This window comes from Mastomys coucha, unplaced genomic scaffold, assembly GCF_008632895.1.
Source record: "Mastomys coucha isolate ucsf_1 unplaced genomic scaffold, UCSF_Mcou_1 pScaffold15, whole genome shotgun sequence".
In the NCBI taxonomy this organism is placed as follows: domain Eukaryota; kingdom Metazoa; phylum Chordata; class Mammalia; order Rodentia; family Muridae; genus Mastomys; species Mastomys coucha.
The window spans coordinates 64,070,701-64,097,468 of NW_022196897.1; the positions used below are offsets into that span (position 1 = coordinate 64,070,701).

The 26,768-nt window shown below is 42.3% G+C and overlaps 1 protein-coding gene and 2 long non-coding RNA genes across 7 annotated transcripts in view; 2 read left to right on the plus strand and 1 right to left on the minus strand.

Annotated features, from left to right (window-relative positions):
• Ccdc141 (coiled-coil domain containing 141) overlaps positions 1-26,768 on the minus strand; it is a 172,335-nt gene that overhangs the window by 57,628 nt on the left and 87,939 nt on the right. For all 5 annotated transcript variants that reach the window (XM_031370744.1, XM_031370741.1, XM_031370746.1 and 2 more), the window contains exons 7-8: positions 26,311-26,505; positions 12,106-12,278 (exon numbers count right to left, since the gene is read on the minus strand). In XM_031370744.1, the coding sequence (XP_031226604.1) occupies positions 12,106-12,278; positions 26,311-26,505 (368 nt within the window). The remainder of the gene's footprint in view (positions 1-12,105; positions 12,279-26,310; positions 26,506-26,768) is intronic.
• LOC116090356 lies at positions 5,314-6,478 on the plus strand. Its single transcript, XR_004118659.1, has 2 exons — positions 5,314-5,364; positions 5,939-6,478. It is a non-coding gene; the product is annotated as an uncharacterized LOC116090356 (long non-coding RNA).
• LOC116090357 lies at positions 16,264-17,221 on the plus strand. The gene is made up of 2 exons (XR_004118660.1): positions 16,264-16,451; positions 17,051-17,221. It is a non-coding gene; the product is annotated as an uncharacterized LOC116090357 (long non-coding RNA).

A 26,768-nucleotide genomic window follows, 5' to 3' on the forward strand; every position in this document is an offset into this window, starting at 1 on the left:
AGAAGGAGAACCTAACTGTTGTTCTGTTAAAAGGACATGGTGTCAAACTACATTCTAAATACTTACATACGTATGTTTAAGCTCATAGACCAGTGCTGCTCAGAGACTCTCCCTTTTGCAGTAGGTAGTAGTAGTTCATGTAAAAATTCATAAGTGGTCAAAGTACAAAGAATAAGCAACTGTGGAGAGACTTGGAGGGACACCAGCCCGTCTGGCTCAAAGAACATAGAAAGGGTATAGGGACAGTAAGAGGCAGAGGGTGGAGAGGGTGCTGTAAAGCAGGTCTTTAGGGCCCAACATAGCTGTTGTGCTCATAAACTCTATGTAGCTATCTTTACCTGCATACAACCTACACAAGAATCCCTGACATATTAACGATACTGTTGTGCTTGCAGATGTAAAGTGAATAAATAAATAGGGGGGAAATTTTGGTCATCACCATTTCTTCATGCAAGGGATAGAGGGCTTATGAGGCCTGACCTCCCACTGAGGGATTATGGGTAGTTATGGAGTTCTGGGGAAGGTATTATCATTTCTTCAGTGGTACAGCCTTTGATAAGTGGCCTATGGTTTCAGTAATAATTCCTTACTAATGCTCATGCAAAGCAGCCATGATTATATTCAGCAGGTCACAAAAAAAAAAAAGAAAAATCAAAGTAGGAGAGAGCCTCATGGGGAAAAGGAGTCTCAGTTAGGGACTGAGGAAGATGAGAGACAGCAACGAGGGCAAAAATGAGCAAAATTCAATATACAACATATGAAGTTCTCAAAAAATACAAACATTTTTTAATAAAGGAAAAAAATTAAGATATTCTGAAATCACAATTTCTTAATTTTCACAGTAATAGTATCCCATCACCTGTGGACAAATGGCTGTACTTTAGGTCACGTGCTGACATTATAGGCCATTGAGGATGCCTGGTTTCTTCTTCAGTGTGCTGGCACTTACAGCTGGGTTTGAGCAATCTTAACACAAGTAGTTTGGTTCAATGTGCACATCTCTCCTCTAATAAAGCTTTATGAGGACACGCTGAGTCACCTTGCTCCCACGAGAATGACTATCCACCCTGTCCCACTCCTGACTGCAGCACAGATTCATTCTTTGGCTGGAGAAATTGCCAACCGCCCTGCTTACCCAAGCCTCTCTCTCAGTCTTCAAAAGATTGCCTCCCTCTGACTGGATGCTAAGCTTTCCCTTCTCATTCCCAGCAGGAATATAATGCTAGTACCTGGCCTGTTCCTAATCCCAGGGCTCCCCATGACCCCGCCCCCCTGCATTAGGTGTCTTTACTGAGACAGACCCTGATCTGTAGATTACAAGCAGCCCAGATGCCATCTTTTTTTTTCTCCCCGAAACTTCCATGCTGATTCCAGACTCTTACTTACAATCCCTTAAAACACGGCTAGCACACATACTGGCAACGCTCTCCAGTCCCTTAACAGTAAACGACCTGAACAAAGGAGAAGCTATGATTCCCCAATTTTCTAGCCATTCTCACATGAGTTGAAGACAAATGAAAAGAATTTTATCGTTCACAAGGAACAAGTGCGATTACATTACAGCCGTACTCGACTAATGGTGGAAGGTGGATTGATGGTGTGACTTAAAGAAATCTGGCTGAAGCCAGCCACAGTGCCCTGTTAACTCAGTTCCCACTCAAAAGCATACTGCCTGTGTGCATCTGCTGGGGAAGAGAAAAGGATGGCCAGTGGGCTAATGATCTGTGACTCTGGATTGGACGGGAAACATTGATTGACCTTTGGATTTTCTCGGTGAGAAAGGATTTGTTGGTGCCTGTCCGTAGGGTGAGCATGAGGCACGTCAGCTTATTCCTGATGTTAACTTTGGCAGTCCAGTGTCACAGATGTCCAGATGCATCAGATAGAGAAGTCTTCTTCAGACATTTGTTAGAAGCTCCATCATGGGGGCATTTAATCCTGAATTCATTAAGTCAACTGAGGGGAAGAAGGGGATGAATGGTTTGTTTTTTTCCTCAGAAAGGAAAGACATATTGACTTTTTGCTTCCCAAATAGACTGTTCTGTTTACTGTAGGGAAGCAGTCACCCTATCTTTGCATCTGTCGCAAGCAGAGGCTGGGGGAGGGGAGCAAAATCCCAAAGTTAATGCGTTCTAATGATTCATGCCGGAGCATGGCACGTTGCTTTCAACCCTTTCATAAATTACTACTGGCAGCCCATCTGGATTAGGAGCTGAACCAGATGGTGAACACTTGACAGCTTACTCTGTCTCAGCAGAAGGGATCAGCTGACCAGAATTTTCTTCTGTTTATGGCAAATGACACTTGGAAGATGGGGGAGGGGAGAGGTACTCCTATCTTTAGCTTGCTGCTCCTTTTAACAGAGACCTGAATGGCGTCCTTTCTTGTTTGTGACTGCCTTCATTTTGGAGGAGACAAGCACTGTGTCTCCTTTTTATCTTTGCTTTGTAAAGGTGTTGATTGTACTGCAAATATTAAAAATATGCTCGGTTTTGCTGATTTGTTATATATTTCCATACTTTCCACAAACCATAGAATACACATACGTGCACACATTTTGTAGATAGATAATAATAAATGCCTAGAAAATAAGAAAGAAGTAAGCGAGGCTGAAGTCACAGGCTCCTGAGGTTTGGTGCTAATGGATGAAAGATTCATCATTATAAGACCGTGAGGATCAACCTATGTGTCCTGTGAGACTAATGTCATAATTGGGATTCTACATGAACTCAGTCATGGAATTCTCTTTATAAAAGCAAACTGAAAAACACTGTAGCCATCAGTCAAGTGACCCTGATCTGACTCCAGACGCCTGAGTCTGGAATGGAGGTGCTGAGACTCTTAGAAGATATCATCACAAAGCCAGTAAGAACCAAGAAGCTATAAGGAGAGAGCAAAGCAGCCAAATGCCAAAGAACCAATCCCTTTCCACCAGGTGAAAGTGTAGCCATTTTCCAGATGAGAAAGGCTAGGCAAGGCAAGGTGAAGTGAAGGCCCTTAGCCAGCAACAGAGGAAAAGCACTCTAGCTCGAATGAAGGAAGTAACCGGAAGACAAATACACCTGAAGCCAAGAGAGGCAAAGGAAAAACCAACCCTCAACATGACAGAGCAAGAGACCCAGTAACACACAAGCCCGGACACATGCATGAAGAGCTGGTGACAGTCAGCGGCTTCTGAGAGAGGGAGGATATGGTCTCCTCAGGGGTAAGCCCCCTCGTGGGTTATTCAGTCCCAAGTGGTCAGCCACTCGTACCGTGTACATATGTGAAGATGTGTCATGTGAACTTACATGTGAATAAAGCTGAACGTAGTCACTAGGTGGGTTGTTTATATGTATGAATGTCTGTCGACCCGTCTGTGTACACCTATGTGTGCGTGTATGTGTGTATATATATATATATGTAACAATAATAATTATATAAGAAGAGGTCATGAACTTAAAAAGCAGTGGTGGGGAGCAAGGGGGGATCATGGGGTGGACATGATATAGATAATGCACGCATGCAAGAAATTCTCAAAAAAAAATTAAAGGAAAAAACCAAAATAATACTCAGAAACAAAACAAAATGTGATCCAAAAAAATTACATAGAAATACTGTTAATGGGAATGACAGTTATTACCACTCAGAAAGATCAATGGATGAAAACAAGTGAACATAACAAGAGAGAAAAGCAGCCAGAGGAAGCCACGAAGGACAGTCTGCCAGACAGACGGACGGACGGACAGACTGCCACAGCCTTCAAGGGAGCCACGAAGGAGGGAGACAGATGGACAGACCGCCACAGTTTTCAAGGGAGCCACGAAGGACAGTCTGCTAGACAGATGGACAGACCTCCACAGCCTTCGAGGGAGCCACGAAGGACAGTCTGCTAGACAGATGGACAGACCTCCACAGCCTTCCTCCAGCAAGTGCTGAAGATAGAAACAGGAATCATATAAAGCGACATTCAGAAGGATGATGCCTGAAATTCCTTATGTGATAGGCTTCGACAAAATGGCACAGCAAGAGACAAAAGGGCAAATTCACATATTTGAGATCATTTGGAACATAAATAGCTACACTCTCACGTATCTCCTTACATAAACCTTCCTTTTTATATTTCCCTCACCCCCAGCACATAGTCAGTGTTAGGCCATGCATTCAATTCAGGGTCTATGTTTACCTACTTACACCTCTATTCATCACAAGGCCTTCACAAAATTCACTTTCATGTGGGTTTATATTGTCCCGAGCCATGCTTGCCCTTAAATTGGCCAAACATTTTTCTACTTAAGGGAAATGCAGGGGTTATATTCAGGTTGGCATTGCTCTGACCACTAGCAGGATGGTGAAGTCCCCATTCATAAGCACGTCTACATGCATCCTCTCCTTGAATGGTCAGAAACCTTGTCCTGCATGGCTGAGGGGTTCTCTTAGCTCAGGGGGGTTAGGAAGAAAAGATAGAGAAGAGGAACCCCTGAGCTAAGAGAACTCTTCAATCATGCAGGGCAAGGCTTCTGATCGTTCAAGGTAGCCTCCCTCTGCTGGCCCCACTCTTCCTCAGCTTTTTACCCACAACAGGATTCAGGCAACTTCATCACAGCATCACCGCATCATCAATCATCATCATCATCATCATCATCATCATCATCATCATCATCATCATCATCATCATCATCATCTTCATCATCATCATCATCAACACCACCACCACCACCTCCACCATCATCAGAAAGGAAATCTGCATTAGAGTGACTAACTTGTATTTTGTGAAAAATAGATACTCCTTTAATAACAGTCTAAGCTCTGGTATATTCTATACTAGGAGTTTCATAACGAAGAGAAAAAAAAAAGCCATCAGCCTTAACGATATTTGTTAAGTGTTAGCGGTTTGAGATGGCAATGTTGCCGTTTACTCAGCATCTGAAAGAACAGCTTATTATAGACATAAAGATATTTGAACAGCAGCTAAATTCAAACTCTCATAAGAACTCAACTTTGTAATTTCCCAAATTTCAGTATCTGACATTCGCTACATAAATATATCATCAGACTCCATTAAGACCAGTTAGCTTTTGTGTGTGGGGGTGGGGTGGGGAGGCGTAACCCTCCTGCCTTGAGGCCTGCCTCTCATAACCACACCTCTCTGCCCACCTCCTGCTGTTTGCCACGCCTCGCTCCTGGTTCCTGTTACATCGGAAGTCCCACCTCTACAGAGACCAAAAGAAGTCGCTGATTGGGCCGGCATGCTGACGAACTTGTGGGAGGGGTTTTACCTCACCTATTCTATCTGTTGGCTTGTAACAAACAGGGCATTGAAATTCAAGATGGCTGAGCAGTCACAACACTCGTCTAATTTTTTTAAACCTTCCACGTGGACAGGTATAACTTTGGCCACCCTATTTTCTCCCAAACTTTCTCTTACCGTTGCTTTTCCTTCTAACTCCATTTCTCAGAATAACTCTCTCTCTTTAACGTTACTGCTGGGCGGTAACAGGGAGAGGGGAATACATGCAATCATAAACAAAGCTGCTAGGCAAGGGAAAATGTTGCTTGACGCCCCCTGCCCCATGGAGGGCAGGCATTGGCTTTGTTTTCTATTTAAGGTTAAAATAATGCATTTTTACTATGTTGTGTTTTTTCTCTGATGTCATGCCTGCTCCTGAATAGTTCAAGTTACCTCCCATGTAAATTTCCAGAAAGGAAGATGAGCATTTCCTTTGGTGGTTTAACTCTCTAAGACAGTGTCATCCTGTGATGGAGGTGATACAGGACAGCAAGAAGGACTAAGGGATGATCCAGAGTAGCAGAGTCAGAAGGGAACAAAAGGGGTGGATGTGAGAATTGGTGGGGATACAAAGCTCATCGGGTCATCTCGGCTTGAGGATGCACTCTCTTCCCTGTGCTTCCCTCCGGTTCCACTAGCTTCGTTCTGCCTCCCCTCTTCTCCTTTCAGAGTTATGACGCCCTTCTCTGAAGTACTGTGCACCACAGCCTCTGACCCCGTGGGTCCCGTTTCCTAGAGCACATGTATGCAATAGGTACCTTCTTGACTGGATGCCAGTAGGTTCTTACAATTCTGAGACATGTTTATGTATCTTTGCCTAGCCTTGAGGTCACAGCCGTTTTCTGCATGGTCAATACGTATTTTAAACAAACCAAAGAAAAGTACAGAGAAAATGGAGCCCAAGCTAAAGCTAGACAGAGATGAAATTCTCCTTGAGCATCCTAGAATGAAAGAGAATCCACGGCCATGAAGCAACCAGGCTCCTTGTGATTAATGGAAGTTGAATCACAAGAGGAGAGAGAACAAAAGTTAGCAATCTAACGGAACGATTCAGATAAGCAACCCGGTCCTTTACTGCTATGGGACACATACTGCAGCAAGTTGCTGGGCCTCTCTGTGCCCCAAATTCTATTCTGCAAAACAGGGACAGTGATGGATCAGGTACAAATAGAATGTGATCATTAAATCCATCAAGGACTATATAAAGGATGCTGTTTTCTGTGATGTTGAATGAGGTTGTCCACATAGTTCCCTCCACTCTTGCCATGTTTCGTGGTCTCACCTTCTCCTTCAGCGATACTGTCCTTTCTGATACAACGCTGCTTCTCTTTGCCTGGCTCACTTACCTCTCAGGGATTTACATGGGTGCTCATCTCAGCCAGTCCTTCCTTGACCCTAGAGCCTGAAACAGTCCCTGCCACACAGTCACTTAATCTCACTTATAGATTGACTTGCCGTTTGGCTCTTCCCACCAGAATGCAAACAATATGAGGGCAGAAATAGCATTAGATGCTTTGGACCACCTGCTTTACAAAACATTGAACATGGTATTGGAGTGAAGAAATGAATGAATAGGCTAAACTCTGCCCAAGGTTCGTTATCATCTATAACAACCAAGGTGGTGATAGCCAATATAAATAAAAACTGCAGGGGAAGAAGCATAATCTTGATTAAATCAGTCTTTCCCCCTACTCTAGGAAATAGAAATTTTAAAAAAATTTATATGAAAGAAGTCACATGCAGTGGGTCAAAGCAGATGGCACTTAAAAGTTACACAGAAACAAAATATATCCAGCTAAGATGTAACTAACACATTTAACTTCACCATGATAAGACAGAGTGAAACGTGATACCATCTTTCATGCAGGGATGGAAATTGAGCTAATAGACGCTTGCATATAACTCCTAAGTGAATTTTAACAAACAAGAACGGCAAATGAATAGTTCATGAGGTAGCCTGGCCCTGCTGTGGGTTTTATGTTTGGAGCTCTGAAGTGGAGCTGCATTTAGAGAAAGAGACAGAGATCCCTTACTCTGAGCTATCACTGTCACTTAAGCTTCAGACCGAGCACTTCCAACCACCCCAGCTTCCTATGGTGTAAGACCAAACACTGTGTGCTAGGAGGCTACCTTACATTAAGAATAATGCCAATCAAAGCTTAGGAGTAGGTATGGGGGACCAGAAACTGAGGGCTCTCAGCTTTGCTGAGAGTCTAAGCACAGCTGTTATCATATTCTATTATAAATAACTTGTGTCATAGCTGCATGCAAAGCAACACACACACACACAAATCATAATGCAGTGTCTCTTGGCCATATGGCAGATGTTTCCATCTAAAAAGATTAAATAAAAGCACTCAGTGATCCAGAATTATCATTAGAATGCAGGTCAAGGCAACATGACTATCACCACTGTTCGTTCTGTGAGGCTGCTTGGTTCAAACGGATTTGATTCCAGGATACAAAACCAGTGTGAGTCTGTCCCGAGGATGGTATTCTTTACAGAACAGCAATGAAAAACATCGCAGATGTACCCAGAACACTTTATCTCAGATAAATGCTGACAGGTTCAAGCGAAGCTCAGAAGAAATGGCTAGCTGAGGTGACTTATTAAGATACCAATGTGCCTGCTGGCCTCAGGACACACTCCTCCCACTTCTTCTCATGCTGCTCTCTACCCTCAATGTCTCTGGCTCACAGGCTTCCCTCCCCAAGTGTCTGGTCCTATAGAAGCCTGTTTCACCCATGTGCTCTTTGCTCCTCTCTCCTCTCCATCTTCTTGGTTCCCTCTCTCTTCTCTCCCTGGCCCTCCCTTCTCTCTCTCTCTCTCTCTCTCTCCTCTCATGCTTGGTTCAGTTTATTGATCATGTTTAGTCTGCTGCTTTCTCTCCCTGCTGTGCACTCTTCCAGATGCCTATGGCTGTAGTCTCCCTCATATCTACAATAGGAACCTTTCCAAGCTTACCCTGGAGCAGTCATTTCCTCATTTCATCCAAATGTAAAACTTCTGAGCGTTTTTCCTATCATCAACAGTAAAAAGTTAAATAATAGGGCCTCTGAAATTTCTACCTGCTGATATTCCAATTGTAAATTCTGCCTTTGATATCTGATGAGGAATACTTATATTCTGTAATTCAACACCGACCTTTCTGTCTAATTTAAAGTCATACCACTATTGCAATCACCCCATTGTAGTTATTTGAAACGGTCATGTGGCTCTTAGTATTTTGCTTTGTACAGATTTTTAAAACTAAAGTAATTATGTATTGAGTGTTTTCTATGTACAAGGAATGGTGTTGTGTTATTTAATGAAAAATATTAAATGGGAATTTCTATTTTACAGAGGAGGAAAGGGATGCAAAGAGTTAACTTTAAAAGCCACACCATTATCCAGACACTCCCCAAACTGCCAAACTCCTTGAAGTGGAGTCTTAGGTTTCTGATGCATGCCATTTTGGAAGCATCTCCTAACAGTGCTTTGTGACCTGGTGACCTAGGCTGGCATCTCAAAGCCTAGGAACCCATTGTGATGATCCATGTAGACATTTTACATGTTCAAATGTCTGTCTGTTGTCTTTGCCACGACTCTAAACTCTACCTTCACTCCAGAGTGGCTGGGGCCACAAAGTTCCTTCTTGGAAAACTTCTTTCCTTCTCTGGGAACCCGAGGTGTGTGGAGATGGATCAGATGGAGAAAGGGATGCAAGTCCCAGGTGGGATGGATGCAATTGACATCAGTAGCCATGTTGTCCTCTGGTTTGCAAGTGAGCTTTGGTTTCTAATGGGCTTCTATTTTGTATTCACTGAGTCCAAATTGTGCTTTGCCAAGAGACGGTCTCTCTTTACCTTCAGTGTCTCCTTCAAAATGAAAGTGACACTGATCTGTAAAGTTGACAAACCTCATGGCAAGAGAAGATCTTGGTACTGTTATGAAGCAAGTTTACATTTCTCAGATGCTGACAGAAACATACTCTGATTCTCTTTAAAAAATCAAGCTAGTTGGCTGTTAATTTAATATTCTTGCAATGGTTCTAATTACCAGGCTTTCCTATTAGACCCAAACTGCCTCCTAAAAATGGGGGGAATATAAAAATCAAGACTAGGGGCTGGGCAGTGGTGGCACATGCCTTTAATCCCAGCACTTGAGAGGCAGAGGCAGGCGGATTTCTGAGTTCAAGGCCAGCCTGGTCTACAGAGTGAGTTCCAGGACAGCCAGGGCTACACACAGAAACCCTGTCTCGAAAAAACAAAAAACAAACAAACAAACAAAAAGACTAGGAAGAACAATGGAGATAGAAGAATTGGACTGGATGAGTAAATAAATATGCAAGCCATACTAAAACCAAAAGGGGAGAAGAGAGAGGAGGAAGAGGAGGAGGGGGAGGAAGAAGATGAAGTAAAAGTTCTTCAATCAAAAATTTAGGTATCAAAATTAAAGTATTTCAGGCTAGAGCAAACCTGATAAATTTTACCAGTGAAAGCTTGTGACCACCTTTCTGACTCTAGGACTGAAGCATCAACCTGAACCAGAAAACTCAGTGTCTGAGTAAGAAGCAGGAGTTAAATTTGCCATTGGCCCTCAAGTGACTGGGAAAAGACCCAGAGAAGGGAAGCAAAACCACAAGGACTGGGATGGTACCAGCTTCCTAACTGTGGGAAGTTTCCCGATCCAAGAGTCCAGAGCTCTTACTGAATTAACCACCAACCAAAGAGCGAGCATGGACTGGACCTAGCCTCCCCTCCCTGCCCCACAAATACACAAACACACAAATGTAGCAGACGTACAGCTCAGTCTTCATGTGAGTCATCCAACAACTGGGTGAGGCGCTGTCCCCGAATTTGTTGCCTGCTTGTAAAGACTCAATGTGCTGTGGGGGAGGACAGATATACTGGGGAGGGGAGAGGGGGCTCCTCCTTCTCAGAGGAGAAGAGGGGGGATGGGGGAAAGAGCTTCAAGAGGGGGAGACTGGAAGGAGCAGGAGCTGATATCAGGACAAAAAGAGAATAAATTAATTAATTAATTAAAATGAAGTCAGGATCAGTCTTCAGAGAAGCTCAGTGCCTAGGATTGGTGGGATGGAATACCAGGCAGGAAGGGACAACCCAAACCAGAACTTCAGAGGTCAGAAGGGGAATCTTTGGCTGCATTTTCATTTGCTCATACATGAGGAATCTCCATGAAGCCAGAGAGAATAGCACAAGCAAAGGGTAGCCTGACCAAGAAAGTATCATCGGCCAAGACTGGGAGACCCAACGACAATGGCAGGTCTTAGCCCTTATTCTAGTCATCATTTGGCCACACCAACATCCAAGTGTCTATTGTATCTTACAGTTTTCTGCATGGCTGAAGCCATTTACAAGGAATAGACATGGATCATGAGGGGAAATGAAGGAATCAGCTGCTGAAGGCACACCTGGGCCCAGACAGTGCATGCCCAGGGCTGTAGTCTAATGGAAAATAGCCTTTCCTGGACCTGGCTCAACACCTAACTCAAGACGCTAAGCACCTACAGTTGTCTTTGGTAGTTATGCCCCTGTGGAAAACGGTTTGCCCTTGTTGTGGCCTCCAGTTTTTGGCTGTTGCTGGGAGACCTTGGATTAATTCTAATCTCAGTATTGCATGTTCCCATAGCAACCCTTTGATCCCCCAAATCCAATGCCTCTGTCCAGGTCAGACTGTTTTCTGGAAAGAAAATTCCCACGCCTAGTCTTCCACATTTCCTATTTAAAATACATCTGAAAGAGCAGACCAGGAGGCTAAAAGGAAATGAAACCAAGTTTACCACATCCCACCCACTTTGTTCCTCAAATTGTGTTCTTGAGTTTCAAGGATACTGTAGACAGGGAAAAGGAGAGCTGGGGGTCTCACCTTTCTGGACAAATCTATTTCATCTTTTTGTGTTCAAAGGGAACTGCTGCCTTCATTCCTTGCTGCCTGATACCTGCTCTAAGAACTATGCCACCTCCCTGTCTTCAAATCCCCACACTTCCCAAGTGCATTCTCCCTCTTTCCCAATGTCCCTTTCTGCCCTCACGCCCAGCTAGTTCTCAGCTCACCCTCAGGCACCCACTGAGCATGCTCACGAAAGTGATTCTCCTGGCACGTTGCCCAAGAGCGTGGAAACTGGAGCCTGTGCCTTGGATTCCAAAGCTGCCTCCTGCCACAAACTGGCTGTGTGATCCTGTTTGTAAGTTACTTAAAACCCTGTACCACAGCTACCTTGTCTGTGGAAGGGATACATTCTTAGTGTTTCGTAGAGTCACTCTGTGGATTAAATGAGAGAAAGTCCCTAAAGCCCTTGGCACGGTGCCTGGCACATAGCAGGCTCTCACTCAATATGAGCTTTTGTTATTAATAGTTACCTTTTATGTGGGGTTTTGTTCAGTGTAATAGCAAGGTCAAAAGGAAATAAGAATTCTGGTAGGTTTTTTTGCTTTGTTTTGTTCCTAGAAAGGAAAAATGGAGCAATAGAGAAAGCTCGTGGGCTGAGAGGTGAGGCGCATGAAGGTGGCGGCCTGTGGGAAGCTGGAGAAGCAGAGCTCCTCCCTCTTTAGTGCCTCTCCCCCTCTTCAACACACGCAGGGACAAAGCTTTAGCATCTTTAAGTCCTCAGGCTTGGGCTATGGCTTCACTTCTGGGTGAGCAATGCTGTGTCCAGAATGACTGTTGAACATAATTCAATATAACCTTTTAAGCCACATCACAATGCAGCCAAACATCAGAAGCAGAAAAATAAATAAATAAAAGCCTTCACACAACTTTTTTTTTTTTAACCAGTTTGTGGAAACTGTGAAAAAAAGCTTGCTACGCTGGGGATAAAACAGACTTTACTCACCAGCAGGAGTCTACTTGGCTGATTAAGGTTCGTCCCTTTTGCAGAGCGGTGGCTGTGGAGTCTTTAATTTCTCTGTGTAATTCCTCATGCTTCGCTGCCAAGGCAGGCAGGCTTAAACCCTCTGATTTAAGGAGCTTAAGGTAAGCTTCAACTTTTCCAAGTACATCAAATGCCTGCCAAAAAAAACCCATACTTTCATTTTCTGCTTTTTTTAGTTTAAAACTACATCAATGTGTACACAAAACACTAGCGATTAAACCAGGCCAGTCAACTTAGTAGTTTGATCATAGCAACAACAGCAAGAAAATCTCAATTCTGGAAAACAGCAGTGCAGTTCTCACATAGGGAACCTTGCAGCTCAGTCCAACATAAATAAATGTCAATGCCACAAAGTTACCAAAAATCACTTATATTTAACTATCTGTATGACGCAGATAACTAAGACGGTTTGAAATTTGGAGAGTCAGATTGATACTTTGCATATTTTATACTGTACACATACACAATGGATGAGCTATTAAAAACTGGGTAGCCTTTCATGACCTAAATATGTCTGTAATAAGTCTTAAAGGGGAACTTCCTGACGAGCTATACTTTAACCTGAAGCACGAGAGAGACACTGAGAAAGACACTCTTCCTTTTCCCCTTTGCCTTTAAAATATGACCTTGACCTATTCCATCCAAGGCATCCGTAGGCCAGCAGGAGGTGATTATAATTCAGTGGTGGAATAGCGCAAAGAGCGGGAGCAAAGTCATAGTTTCTGATTTACTCAATATCAGATATACAGAAAAAAAAATGTAGTCCTTTCAAACAAACGCATTCATTGTCTTACACTGTTTTCTTTATGTGTATGAGTGTTTTGCCTCCATGCATATCTGTGTATCACTTGCATGCCTGGCACCTATGAAGGCTGCAAGAGGTTGTGGGGTTACCTTGAACTGGGCCTACAGATAATTGTGAGGTGCCATGTTGGTGTTGGGAACTGAATCCCAGTCCTCCGGAAGAGTAGCCGCTGTTCTTAACATCAAGTCATCTCTCAGCCACCTCTACTCAAGGTTTTTGTCTTAAAATAAGATTTTTAAATTCCATTTTTTATGCATTGACAGAAAGACCATCTGCCCAACATAGAAGATGGAGCTTACAAAATTAACATGAAATACAAAGATGTTTATTGGCAATTGAGGCTTAGGTGACATTAAGATATAGAAGCATTGGGCTAGAGGGATGTCTCAGCAGTTAAGAGGGCATGCTATTCTTGCAGAAGACCTGAATTTTGTTCCTAGAACTCACATTGGGAGGCTTACAACCTTCTACAACTCCAGCTCTAGCAAATCTTATGTCCTTTTCTGGAATCTACAGATACATGTATTCGTGTTTATGTATCCCCCCAACACGCATGCACACACACACACACATACACACACACTATGCAAACAACCTAGAAGTCATAAAAATAAAATTAAATGTTACATAAGATACATAAGAAGAATACAGGGGACTGTAATTTTTAAAGATATTTTAAAAAGATAAAGCAGAGTGCAGGCTTCATAGGTCTCCTGATAGCCATTTCTGACCTTTGGCCTAGAGAGGAGATGAGTAATATGAATCAAAAAAAGGTTGAACATCAAGAGAATTCTTCTTCCAGTCAGCAAGCACTACTGGAGAGAGCCACCCTGCAGAATGTTCTATACCACTTTGAAGAACAGTTCTGTCATAAAAGGTGTATAGTACCATGCAACACCAGGTAGTCCATCAAAAGCCTTGAAGTCTAGCCTTTCTGGATTGTTAAGTGGGAATCCATTGAGGTTGGCAGGTTCTCATGAGAATGGAGTAGGGATACCTCACAGAGGTTAGGGAGGAGTCCAGACTACTAGAGACAAGAACAGGTGGGCTAGTGGAGACCTGAGGGAGGCAGCAAAGTGGGGCTGAGTGCATTCTCATAGAAGTCAGTCTAAAGACTTCAGTCATGGGATTGAGAATGGATGGAACATGTGTCCCAAGTGAATGGTCAAATTCAAACTGGATAGAACTGGAATCTACAGAACTCTCTCAGACAACTCTTTTATATTGAGATTCTTTTCTACCTCCAATGTCTTCACTTCTTTCAGGTTTGCTCTCTTAGTCACATAAGCCTTTTAAGGAAACTTTGATATCCAAGAATCCTTTCGTACCTGACCTTGTTTCTCTCACAATTGGAAACAGAGCAAAGTACGGCGGTATGCTGATGTTAGCAGATGTGGTTTTATGACTTTCTGAGTCTTCCCACAGCTCCCGGAAGCATCACTGAGGGGCAAGCTCTGTTTCTCGGGTTTCAATTTTATTTTAAATATGGGGTTGTTTATTTAGGATAAAATGGTGTTTCTTGTTAATCAATGCCTAAAGCAAACTTCTGGTGGCTAAAACTACCTTGGATTCTCTTAAATCCCACTTAAAGTTTAGGGTTGGTGAATTGTTGCATGTTATATTTGTGCTTGGGATTGACAAATCCCAAGCTTCACCAAGGAAAGAGATAGATGGAAAGTCTACATGTAAATGTCAGGATGTGGTCTCCCTTTCTTCCTTAAAAAACAAAAAACAAAACCACAAAAACAAAAAAACAAAAAAACCAAAAAACAAACAAACAAAAAACCTCTCAGCATCCTTCTACAAATGGAAGAGGGATGAAGAATTCCTGGTATCTCTTCTTGGTTACAAAGCTAATCCCATTTTGTTTTAATAATAAACCATACTATGCTCACTGTTGTTTTGTGAAAGAAACTAAGAATGAGGGGAGATGTGCAGTATTCAGACACTGTTAGCTGCTGTTCTACATTCTGACCAATCAAACACGTCTTTAAAAGAATCTCCTAGCAGTGTGCGGCCACTTGTTACCTGAGTTTCATCCTATGGGGCTTTCTCTGTGACCCTGTCCCAGCAGCTCCCTCTCTCAGACCTTGACCATGGTGTCATTTTCATAGGAGTTAGAAGCTAAAACTGCCAAGGCTGTCAGATGCATGTGCAATGTCACTGTCCCTTCGTCATGATGCTATAATAAAGGCATGACTTCTGAAACGAATGAAGAAAAACTGAAGGGCCACATAGGCACTAGAAATAAGAGCCATAAACCAAAAGCAAAGGTAACTCACTAACTTGGAATCAAATGAGCCAGATTTTCTTTCACAGTCTCTTCTTAAATAGATCAATTGTTAGGAATACACTTCACGATTTTCTCTACATAATAAAGCAAATAATAAAACTATGACAATTTAAAGGAGATGACAGGTTTCCTTTCATTAGCTCAACACAGACATGCACAGAACACCTCTGAGTGAGACGAGAAGGATTCTAAAAGGAGTTCCTCACTTAATGTTCTAGTTGGATTTTTGTTGTTGCAATAAAACAAGACCAAAAGCAACCTCTGGAGGAAAGAGTTTATAATATCTTAGAGATTACATTCCATCATTGAGGGAATATAAAGCAGGAGCTCCAGGCAGGAACTGAAGCAGAGACCAAGGAGGAACACTGCTACTAGATTTCCTTGTTGTCCGACCCAGGATGACATGCCCGAGGATGGTTCTGCCCGAGGTGGCCTTGATCTTCCGACAACAACCATTAATCAAAGAAAATGTTCCAAAGACATGCCTGTAGGCCAGTTTGATCAAGACAATTCTTCCACCGAGGTTCCCTCTTCCCAGGTGACTAGAGTTTGTGTCAAGCTGACAACTAACCAGCATACTTAGCTGTAAGCATAATAGGGATAGTTCTGTAGACACAAAAAAATAACAGCTAAACCTTTGGGCTTTAAAAAGAATTCTTCTTTCAAAATTAAAAATTCTCTGACTGACTGAGTGATATGCAAAATTCCTTTCTCTCATTCCAGTGTAGAATTTGGTGAGGAATCCATGGGCCAATTTCAGAAATGATCTAAGCATTATCCTTCCCATTTCACTTCTCCCAGAATAGAACAGACGGCTCTCCTATGTACCCGACCTGCAGGGAACTTGATATACTGGATCTCTTTGTTGCAAATACAGTACAGAAGGCCTCCCTGGCAATAAGAACACCGTGAGCCTCTACAGCAACCTCTCTTGGAATTGAAGTCTCCTCCCCCTTGGCCTTTCTTTTCATAGCCCCCTGCTTCTTCAAGCCTTATATGTCCAGGGTGAATAAGCATTTGTGAGTAGACTGGGGGTGGGGTGGAGATAAAAGCACAAGGACAGTATTCTTTCCTGCTGGGTCCTAGTCATCTGAGCCATTTCACATGCTACCCCTCTATCCCTCCACAGGAGAGCAGGAGACAGGGCAGCTCCTTTGGGCCCTAATTTGGGAAAGATTAAGGAACTGCTTGGCTTTTGTTCTTAAAGAGGTAAATAAAAACCTTTCCTATTCACTGTTAAAATGAAGACCTGAGGTCAACTGCACCAAATCAAACATAGATCAGAGAATGGCATTTTTTATTCTTTTTTTTTTTTTTTTAAATATCTAAAAGACTCATGATTTAAGAACCATGAGCCATCCAGTGTAATTCTGTTGCCATGTGCTGGTTCACAAAGATGCTGATAAATAACAGTGTTAGGTTTTTGACTAATAAATGTGGAAAGAGTCAATATTAGGCAACAACAAAATGACACACCCTGGAAAACATCCAAGGATACCAAACAGGTTCTGATTCCACCGCCTTCGGGGAGTCACATCTCTGGGTGGCTTACATGACACCTGTTGGTGGCTCAGGCAGCTGAACTAACTCATGTTCAGAATATGACCAAAATTGCTCCAGCTTGCAAACTCATGAAGACCAGGAGCTGGAGGAAGGTGGATTCCAGGTCCCCCTTTCCAATTCTCCACTGCCCCCATGGGCTTCTTACTTCTCAAAGCTGTTTTGCTGCCCCGCCCCTATCCCTTCAAGTCTCAGGGTAGATGGGTGTTCCTATTAAGCTGTATTTAAAGGCATTTGCTGCTCCGCAGGTTTCCCCAGAAGCTGAAAAATACCGGAAAAGAAGCTTTAAAACGAATGCCTGTATCAACAGCATTTTATCCATAGGAGAACGAAGGAAATTTACATACTAACATCTTAGTCTTCCTGAGGCAAATTCATCTTACAAATGAAATGAGACTCATTAAGAAGAACTTTAGGTATCTCAAGTCTATTCACTATGTTTTTCTTTTATCTTAATAGACTTAAGTGATTTTTAGGATGATCTTTGCTCTAGTAATATGGAAAATCATGTATGAATCATTTCTGTTTTTATCCCTTCAAGGGATATCCAGCCGTATCTATGGACCATAGACTCAACTATGTGCTGCACATAAGATTTGCCACATTAGCGTGGCTGAAGCCATGTGAAATGCATATGGAATGGTAGAGCTGTGGCTAGCCACTCAGCAAGTGCTCAGCTATGCAATCACTAAGCAGTGCTCAGCTGTGCTATGAATTCAGCCAGCGTTTGGCTATGCTATGCACTAGCCCTGTATCACCTTACTGGGATGGGCTGGCGAGCCTGGAAGAATACAGAATTAGGATTTCTATTTTACAAATGAAGATGCCAGGTACAGGGAGACGTTAAGTACATATCGAAGCTATGCAGTTAGTAAATGTGTTGGGCCAAATCCATGCCCAGCCTGGCTCCAGGATCTACTATGTTATTTTAGCTGTCATGCTAATAAATATTTCTAAATTTTTTCCTTACTGCCCTATCATTTCTATTTTATACTCCAACTACGCCCTTAAGTGCATATATAATTCATCACCAACCTTAAAAAACTATGGAATGTCTACTCTAAAGTAGACAGGGATTGTTAAAGACTTTATTTTGGAGAGGAAATTCAAGTTCAAAGGCTAAATCAATATGCCATATAGCCATTCAGTCATGCAACATAAAAAAATTTGAACACTAGGTGGCATGCAGAGATGATTAAGACAGTCTCTCTCTTGAACAGTGAGAACTATGACAGGAATAAGAAGAAATAAGCAGTCAATACTGCCTGGAGTCTCTGGAAGTGTAATACATGTGATATTTTCTTTCATATAACTCAGCTAAGCCACTCAGGAATGACACAGAAGTTGCACTGAGAGTCAGAGCTCTTTGGGCACCATAGTAAGTAAGATTTTCCCTTTTAAACTGATCTCATCCCAAATACTTTGGATCAATATAATCTGTTATGAACAACACGGTATAGTGTTCTTTGTTGTATGAACTTTTCCTGGGGAGATGGGAACAAATGTCTACTTATACTATATAGGACAGACCAAAGTAGAATTCACTCAATGTCCAACCTGGGAAACCAATGAGTTTGTTGAGCTTACTTACTTACAGAACATGGGCTAGGAGTGACTTATAAGAACATGGGTGACCACAAAGCAGCCACATCAATGGACAGTCTTACCACAGCATAGATGACAACTTTCCCATAGCTTAAGAGATGGACTCTTCCCCTCATTTAACTTGCTGCACACACTATATTCACTAGCTCCCCCTGAGATGAAGAGACTATGCGCATTTCAGGGCAAATTATATACCTAAGTACAAGAAGCAATGGCTGAAACCCCAGGTGAGGGGCCAATGAGATTTGCCTCCTCTACTATGAGAAAATATCAACAACTAGTAGGTCTTGTCTTGAAGGTATCTTACAAGTATCCACAGCAGGTCTGATGAAGTTAAGAGCTGTCATGCTCAGAGAAACCGCGTCTCTAGCAGATCAGCCACTCTATAGTTTTTATTTTGTGCTTTCAATGGCTCAAATAATTAATTAGAAGGCACCAGACTGTTTGGGTAAATACAAAGGGAGATAGACAGGCTTCTTAGCCTCAAGGAATTTTAATTGGGCAAAGAAGAATAACTCTACCGAGAAATGACTACTACAAGACTGAATATGTTCACTGCCAAAAGACATATATAATGGTGTGGAAGAACACATGGAAGGACATCCAGTAGATACGTTCATGACTTAAAGGTCCATTGACAAATTTACTTAGTATTAATTACTGGAAATTTACTGGAAAAAAAATGCTTACCGATGAGTAGGAATAAAATGGAATATCTCTATTTGCATTTGCAGTACTGGAGGCAGAATGCAGGATCTCATAGACACCAGGCAAATACCCTACTATTAGTCCACAGAACCCCAAAATTGAATATCTTGACAATCAGATGATTAAGCCTGACCTGGGTTTAGGGGTTTTGTGATGAATGATGTTAAAGACTTTCACACTTCTCAATCATATATTTATTTAATACTTCTGTACTAACAGTTTGCCCACCTTCATTGACCATTTGCTGAGGTTGAAACAACCTAGCCTCTGAGCTTTAAAGCCAAAGGTTCTAACCCATAGTCATCATTCATTCAGAGGGGCAGAAAGAAGGTAGATTAAATGAATTTACCTTCATCATCAATTTTTGGGGGTGAGATTTGACTTAAGATAATATTTTCAAGTTCTTAAATATTTTTCATATATATATATATATATATATAAAATCACTATACTTTCTAAGCACACACACACACACACACGCATGCACGCACACATGCATACACACTTCTGAAAATGGTGTCCACATTCCTCACTGAGCCTTGGCTCTCTCTATTGTTTCTGTCACTCTTCACATCTGATCTGAGTTGTACCCCTCCACACCTCAGGCAATGGCTTATCCTACATCTCCCAAGCATGGCTGACTTTGCATCTTCCAGCATTTTCCCCTTCCTTGTGTGTCATTCTTCTCAGCTCCACTCAGTGGTTATCTTCCTTGACACATTTCCCCTGACCAGGCTCTAGTAGGTGCTCCCCACTGCATTGGGCTTAAACCATCATGGCTTTCCTACTGTTCATCACTCTGTCTTATAAATTACCCATGGGGGTCCAGAAGGCTGAGACAATGCCTTGGCTTTACTCAAGTATGGTCTGACTCTGGGAACCAGCAGGAATACAATATATTATTCAGGATGTAAGAAGCTAGATGGGAAAGCAACTGTTCCAGTTATTTATAAGAGAAAAGAAGTGGCTTTTTAAAAGAGGAATCCATGGGGATGGAGAGATGGGTTGGTGGCTAAGGGCCTGTGCTGCCTTTCCAGAAGACCAGAGTTTGCTTCCCAAGCATCCATGTCAGGCATCTCACAACTGCTTATAACTCTAGCTCCAGGGGATCTCACCTCTCATTCTTGCACCTGCACTCATTAAAAGATCTTAAATCTTTTAAAAAGAGGACTCCAGTGCTCAAGAAATAAGCAACTAAATGTAACTTTTTAAAAAATCTCTAACAATTAGTATAATTTCCAGATTTTTATTTACATTATTTTAAGAAACTCTTTCTCAACAATACTTTTTAGGTTCTCTATCTGGGCATGTTTCCTCTTTCAATCTGTTCAATAATTAGATCATCATAATTGTTTTCCACCAATGTGCTTAAAATGCTTGTATTTTTAAATGGTAAATGAGGAATATGTAAATGGAAAAAAGTACAGCAAATGTCATGCTTAATTATTTTGTTTTCATGTCAAACAGAAACGTGGCTTCAGGCACTACTGTCGAGTAATTGTTTTGAAAAGCAACCACATTGTCTAAGACACCACATTTGCAATAGGGATGGGGAAGCAATGGAAGCCACATCACTTCATTTCCTATGAGTACTTAGGGGTTTCTTTGAATGCTCCAAAATTCACTTCACCTTGCATTCATACTGGCCATCTGAAGATCAGACCATGTTCATGGAATAGACTTGGCCTCGTCTTTTCTACTTGCTTCCCTCAGAGAAATCATGTGCCTGGGAACAGAAGATATGGGCAAGAAACTTGATAACCCAAGAGCCACACTTGACAGCTTGACAGATCTGGGTTCAGTCATGACTGTTGCGTAAATAAAAAGCTCATGCTGTTATGATCTTGAACACTAGATACTCATCCCTGCTCCAGTCAATCACAAACCCCAAACAATTGTAACTATGTCTTAGATGGCCTACAGATATTAATAAAAATCCACAAAAATGCTGGAAGTATAACACACATGATAATCCACAGTTGAGAAGAATAAAAACTTGGAGGGATCAAGGGATGTTCTATAACAGATGTGATGCTCATATTTCAAGCTATAGAGGGACTCCTGGCCAGTCAGCTCCTACTCACTGTGATGGTGGTCCCATCAACAATACTGGTTAATTTGTTGCTAAATGATTCAATAAATAGGTTCACCAAATACACTAGCAAACTCTGAAAAGGAGGTATATCAATTCCTTAAGTAGCCCAGTTCAATCTTTGTGTGGGTTTTAGAGGCTGGTCTAGGACAAACATAGCGACATTCCCAAGGCCCATGTCTCAATATTGCCACCTGCTGCTAAGTTGAGATTCAAACAGCCAGCTTTCCAGAACGATACAATGCTCACATTTTCTCTGCTTGAGAAACAGACTCATGAATTCCGAGTAATTGTCCCAAACTCCTAGGCAAATTATAAGGTATCAGTTGGGTTACTGGAACGGAGCCATGAGGCAGAGGCATCATATCAGTGTGGACAATTAGGGGATCATTACAGCTTACTGGATCTCACAATTTGAACTATATTGACCAATAAATTTTCTGCACATTTTGCTCTAAATATTGTATTCTCAGGATTAGGAACAGTGCCTGTCACAGAGAAGTTGCTCAATAAATATTCACTAAATACAGAAATGTCTAAAGATGGAGGAACTATTGCTGTGGATTTACTACACTGTTTGTTCAGTGACTTCGGTGCTGGTGGTGGTAGTGATGGTGGTGGTGGTAGTGGTGTGTGTGTGTGTGTGTGTGTGTGTGTGTATGTGTGTATATATGTGTGTGTGTGTGTGTGTATGTGTGTATATATGTGTGTGTGTGTGTGTATGTGATGGTGATGTTGGTAGTGTGTGTGTGTATAATGGTGGTGGTGTATGTATGATGGTAGTGGTGTGTTGTATGTGTTGTGTGTGTGTGTGTGTGTGATGTTGGTGGTGTGGTGTGTGTGTGTATGTGTGTGATGGTAGTGGCGTGGTATATGGCGTGTGCGTGATGGTGGTGGTATGGTGTGTTTGTGTGTGTGTGTGTGTGTGTGTGAGAGAGAGAGAGAGAGAGAGAGAGAGAGAGAGAGAGAGAGAGAGAGGTTGGTAGGGGTGGTGGTCATGGTAATGTGTGGGTGTAGGGGGTACAGTGGTGTGTGGGTGGTGGTGGGTTAGTGGTGCATGTGTGTGTGGGGGGGGTGGGTGGGTGGTGATTGTGGTGTATAGGTGAGGCGTAGGGAGTAAGTGGTAAGGGTAGTAATGGTGGTGGTGTATAGGCACATGTGTGAAGATAGATGTGTAGAGATCAGAGGATGTCAGGCTTCCCACTCTTTCACTCTCTGCCTCATTCCCTGAGGAAGGGTCTCTTAAGGTGCCCGGAACTAAGCAGTCAGCCACCAAGCTCCCATTATCCTGCTATCTCTGCCCTCCACAATGCTGAAGTTCCAGGCATGCACAGGACTATGCCCAGCTTTTTATGAAAATCCTGGGATCTGGACTCCTTACATTGGTGCAGCAGGTGCTCTTACCCACGAGCCACCTCTTCAGCCCCTCAGAAAGGACATTTTAGACCCGCTATCTCACTCTTTAGTAAGCTGACATTCACACATCCCAGTGCCTCATTTGCCCACAACACCAACATGTTCTGCTTACTGGCATTTGACATAACTTGAATAATTTCAGCCAATAAGTTTGTTTACTGAGATTCTAATTCACATCTCTGTGGGGAAAGAGCGCTCAGGCAGAGACTTCTTTGTCCCTCACAGCACTAACAGGCACGCTTGCCTGTGTGCTCTCTCACCCCTCTCTCTCTCTCTTGTGTGCCAAGAATGAAGGACCTGACATCTCTAACAGGCCACCTTTCTCAAGTGTAGGCTCTGCAGTTAGCAGTCTTCCCAATCAGATGTTATGTCACTCCCTGAGACAAAAAGCAGGCTTGCTTACTGCTTGCTAAACAACAGCAGATTCCCTGAGTGAAGAGTTCCTCTCCTCACCCCTTCCTCTGTGGGCATCACCCATATTGGAACTGGGACACACAGAGCTCATTTGCATACTGTCACCCAGCTACTTTTTTGCTGCTGGTCATCATTCAGCTCTGACCTGTAACCTATGCATCTGCTTCCAGCATCCATGCAAGGACAGCACCAGAGCCTGAAAGTCAGGTAAACCAAGTCCTCCGTCCTTGGGAGCATGACTTCACCTACAAACACAAGTGCACACAGCAAGGAAACCCAGCTTCCTCCATATACGTTACAAGGCAATTTTCAAAGGAAAAAGCATAGCAATTCTGAGATAAACAATTGATGATGTAAATTAAGCACTACCTTTCTTGCCAGTACACATGGAAATTCTAGCCTAGAAAATTTTATTGCTGGGCGGTGGCAGCCCAAGCCTTTAATCCCAGCACTTGGGAGGCAGAGGCAAGCAGATTTCTGAGTTTGAGGCCAGCCTGGTCTACAGGGTGAGTCCCAGGACAGCCAGGGCTACACAGAGAAACCCTGTCTCAAAAAAAAAAAAAAAAAAAAAAAAAAGAAAATGTTATTAAAGACTTTTGATATTATAATTTTTTAAACCATCCCTCTAGACATTGATGAGTTTCCTGCCAAGGTTGGGTAGAGTGATAAGATATATATATTTGGAGAATCTAAAATATGAATCAGGAGGAAAATGTCACTTAAAAGTCATAAGAGGAGTTAAGTTCTTAGTTTACAGAGACTTATGCTTTACATAATTTCATCGCTTCTTTTATATTAGTAGCAATAGAAATAATATACATGGATGCATAACTAACCATCCACTCTCCAAACGCTGGCATTGGCCACACCTCAGTTCCCATATCCATCATCCTTCACATTGAGCTACTAGTTTTTAATTTGGATATTATTTCCTTAAATAAGAAACAACTTTAAGCCTATCTGAGCACCATCTGGCCCAAAGCTAGAGCACTGGTCAATGGCAGCCGACTTTATAAGTTGAACAGTAGCATGCTGTGGCGTCAAACAATGAGATGACATGAGGAACTTAGGAATCTACTCTCTCGGGTTAAGAATTATGAGCATTCTGTTCCCGCATTACTGTGTGAGATTTGGAAAGTATTCACTCTTGACTTTTCCCTCCCCTTTCTCCTTCTTGTCTTCCTTCTTCTCTCCTCCACCAACTCAGCTTCTCTAACTTTTACAAGTTCCCTAGGGGCCTAAGAATAAAGTCAGATGATAAACAGCCATGGCAAGGTATCAGATAATGACTGTAGAGAAACCAAAATGAGAGAACAAGAGAGTGAGAAAAAGAAGAAAAAATCTACATTTTGTGAGCTATGCAGCTTCTATTAGAAGCATTGTTTTATAGAAACACATTCTATTCTGCTTTCCCCTGGACTCCTTACATTGGTGCTGCAGGTGCTCTTACCCACAAGCCACCTCTTCAGCCCCTCAGAAAGGACATTTTAGACCCGCTATCTTACTCTTTAGTAAGCTGACATTCACACATCCCAGTGCCGCTGACTTGAAAAGAGTTGACTTGAAACAGCTAACTCATTCTGTAGATTAAAGCTGTGATGGAGACTTTAAAACCTCTGAGCTAAAAGTTGGGCTGCTAAAGAGAAAAATAACGAGTAATTAGCATCCGTGGTGTATCTGTTTCCTGTGTGAAGTCAGTAAGATCCTAAAAAAATTCAGTTAGCCAAGGAGTCCTTCTCTAAGAGGTCTACTGTAATTCTGTCCTCTCTGCCTTAGAATTTTACTACCCAGATTCTCAAAGGTTTCTTGTACGTAAAGAATTTCACAATTAAGTAACCCTGTAGTTCACTATACACAGCGTGCAGGTTTTGGGGTTTCAGAGCATGAGCGGTGTATGTAAGCTTCCAGGAGCTTCCCCTCATCCACTGCCTTTTATCTTGTCTACCTTTAAATTGCTGATATGTAACTGGTTAAACAATCCCAGTGCAGCATCTGGAGGTCTATGTTACAGTATCAAAGGTCAAAAGCCTTCCAAATAGCATCACCAGCCACACACACTGAGCACCACCTGTGCACAATAAACAACAGCAAGGCATTGCTCATGACTCCGCAGGCTGGAAGGCTGAAATCAGGGAAATCAGGAAGTAAAGAGGGGTTCCATTGTGATGAGGGCCATGTCCTGGGCTGCAGACTAACCTCTTGTGCTCTCATGTAGTAGCAGAAGGCAAGGTGGAAATCCTATTCACAAAGACTCTACTCTCTGACCTAATAACTTCTTACTGTCAAGTCATGAACATTACCACCCCCAGGAGCACCCGCTCCAACAGTGAAGGCATTTATTTAGCCAGGAGATAGTCAAGAAGACCTACTGATGGTCTGTGTCGGGGCTCCCTCTTGCCTTACTTAAAAATGTTAAGACCAAGGCAGAATGTCTGCTGTAAGACAGGTTTGGACCTTAGGGCTGGCTTCATATCCAAAAGACATATAATGCATGTATCTCTACCTAAGAAACTGAAGAAAAATGGTTTAGAAGAACAAAAGTGGATCATGGATGTACCTCATTTGGTAGAGTGCTGGGTGAGCATGCACAAATTCCCAGTGCTGTATAAAGTAGGTGCAGTAACGCATTTCTGCAGGCCCAGCACTCGGAAGGTGGACACAAAAAGGTCAGATCAAAGCCATCCTTCACTACATTAGGAGTTGGAGGCTAGCCTGCACTACTCTTTTAAAACAAACAACAAAAAGGGAATACTGGTAACATTGGTAAGGTTTCTTTTTAACTGAGTATATTTTATAATATTTGCTCATCTATATGAGAAACATTTTAAAGTAGGGAATAGTGTTTCTTACAAACAGACCAACAATAATAGCTCTAAAATGAAACCTTTTAAAAGTTCTTTTCTTGTTATTGATTATGCCTTTTTTTTTTGTCTTTATTTTTATAAGATAGGTCTTACTATAGAACTGACCTGGAACAAATAGACCAGGCTAGCCTCGAACCCACAGCTTCCTGAGTACTTGGGTTAAAGACACCTGGCTTTGGAGTTGTTTTAAAAATTAACTTGTTATACATCAAAACACAATCTCTTAGTTTTGGAAAACAACCAATAGCTAAATGGGAATATAATTTTAAAACCCTTTTGTGCTTCCTTCAGTTTCTTAGCTTTCCCTTGGAAAGTTAGCTTTCTGTGATGCGACGTGGCCAGCTAACATAATAGCTGTCTCACTGGTTAGGAGGAGTCCCTTTGATTGCCATCTTGGCTTCACACTGACCTTGTTAGCACTGGTAAAAAAATCATTTGCCATTGTTAGCCAGGCTTTTCTTTCCACCATGAGTCGTCTAAACTCTTCTTGAAGCCGATTCAGTTTCTGGTTAGAGAGCTGTAGATGTTCCTTTTCTGCCAAGTCCTTTGACAGCAGAATCCCGAGAGCCTGGCTCCTCAGCTTCTCTATGGCCAAATCCCATTCCTACAAGAGAACATTCTCTTTAGTGACCGCACACAGACCCTGTCGTGATTTGAATGCTTGTGCCACTGTCCCCAAATCCAAATGTTGACATAGAATCCCCAAATGTGATGGTTTTAGGAGCTGGAGCTTTGGGAAGTCATTAGGTCAAAGGGTGGAATCTTTGTTCTAAGAATAGTATTTCTACATCACTTTCTGGTATTGTGGTGGCCCTGCTGTGTTCTTGAAAGAACTCAAATCCGAAACCAGAGACTTAGCTCGCTGGG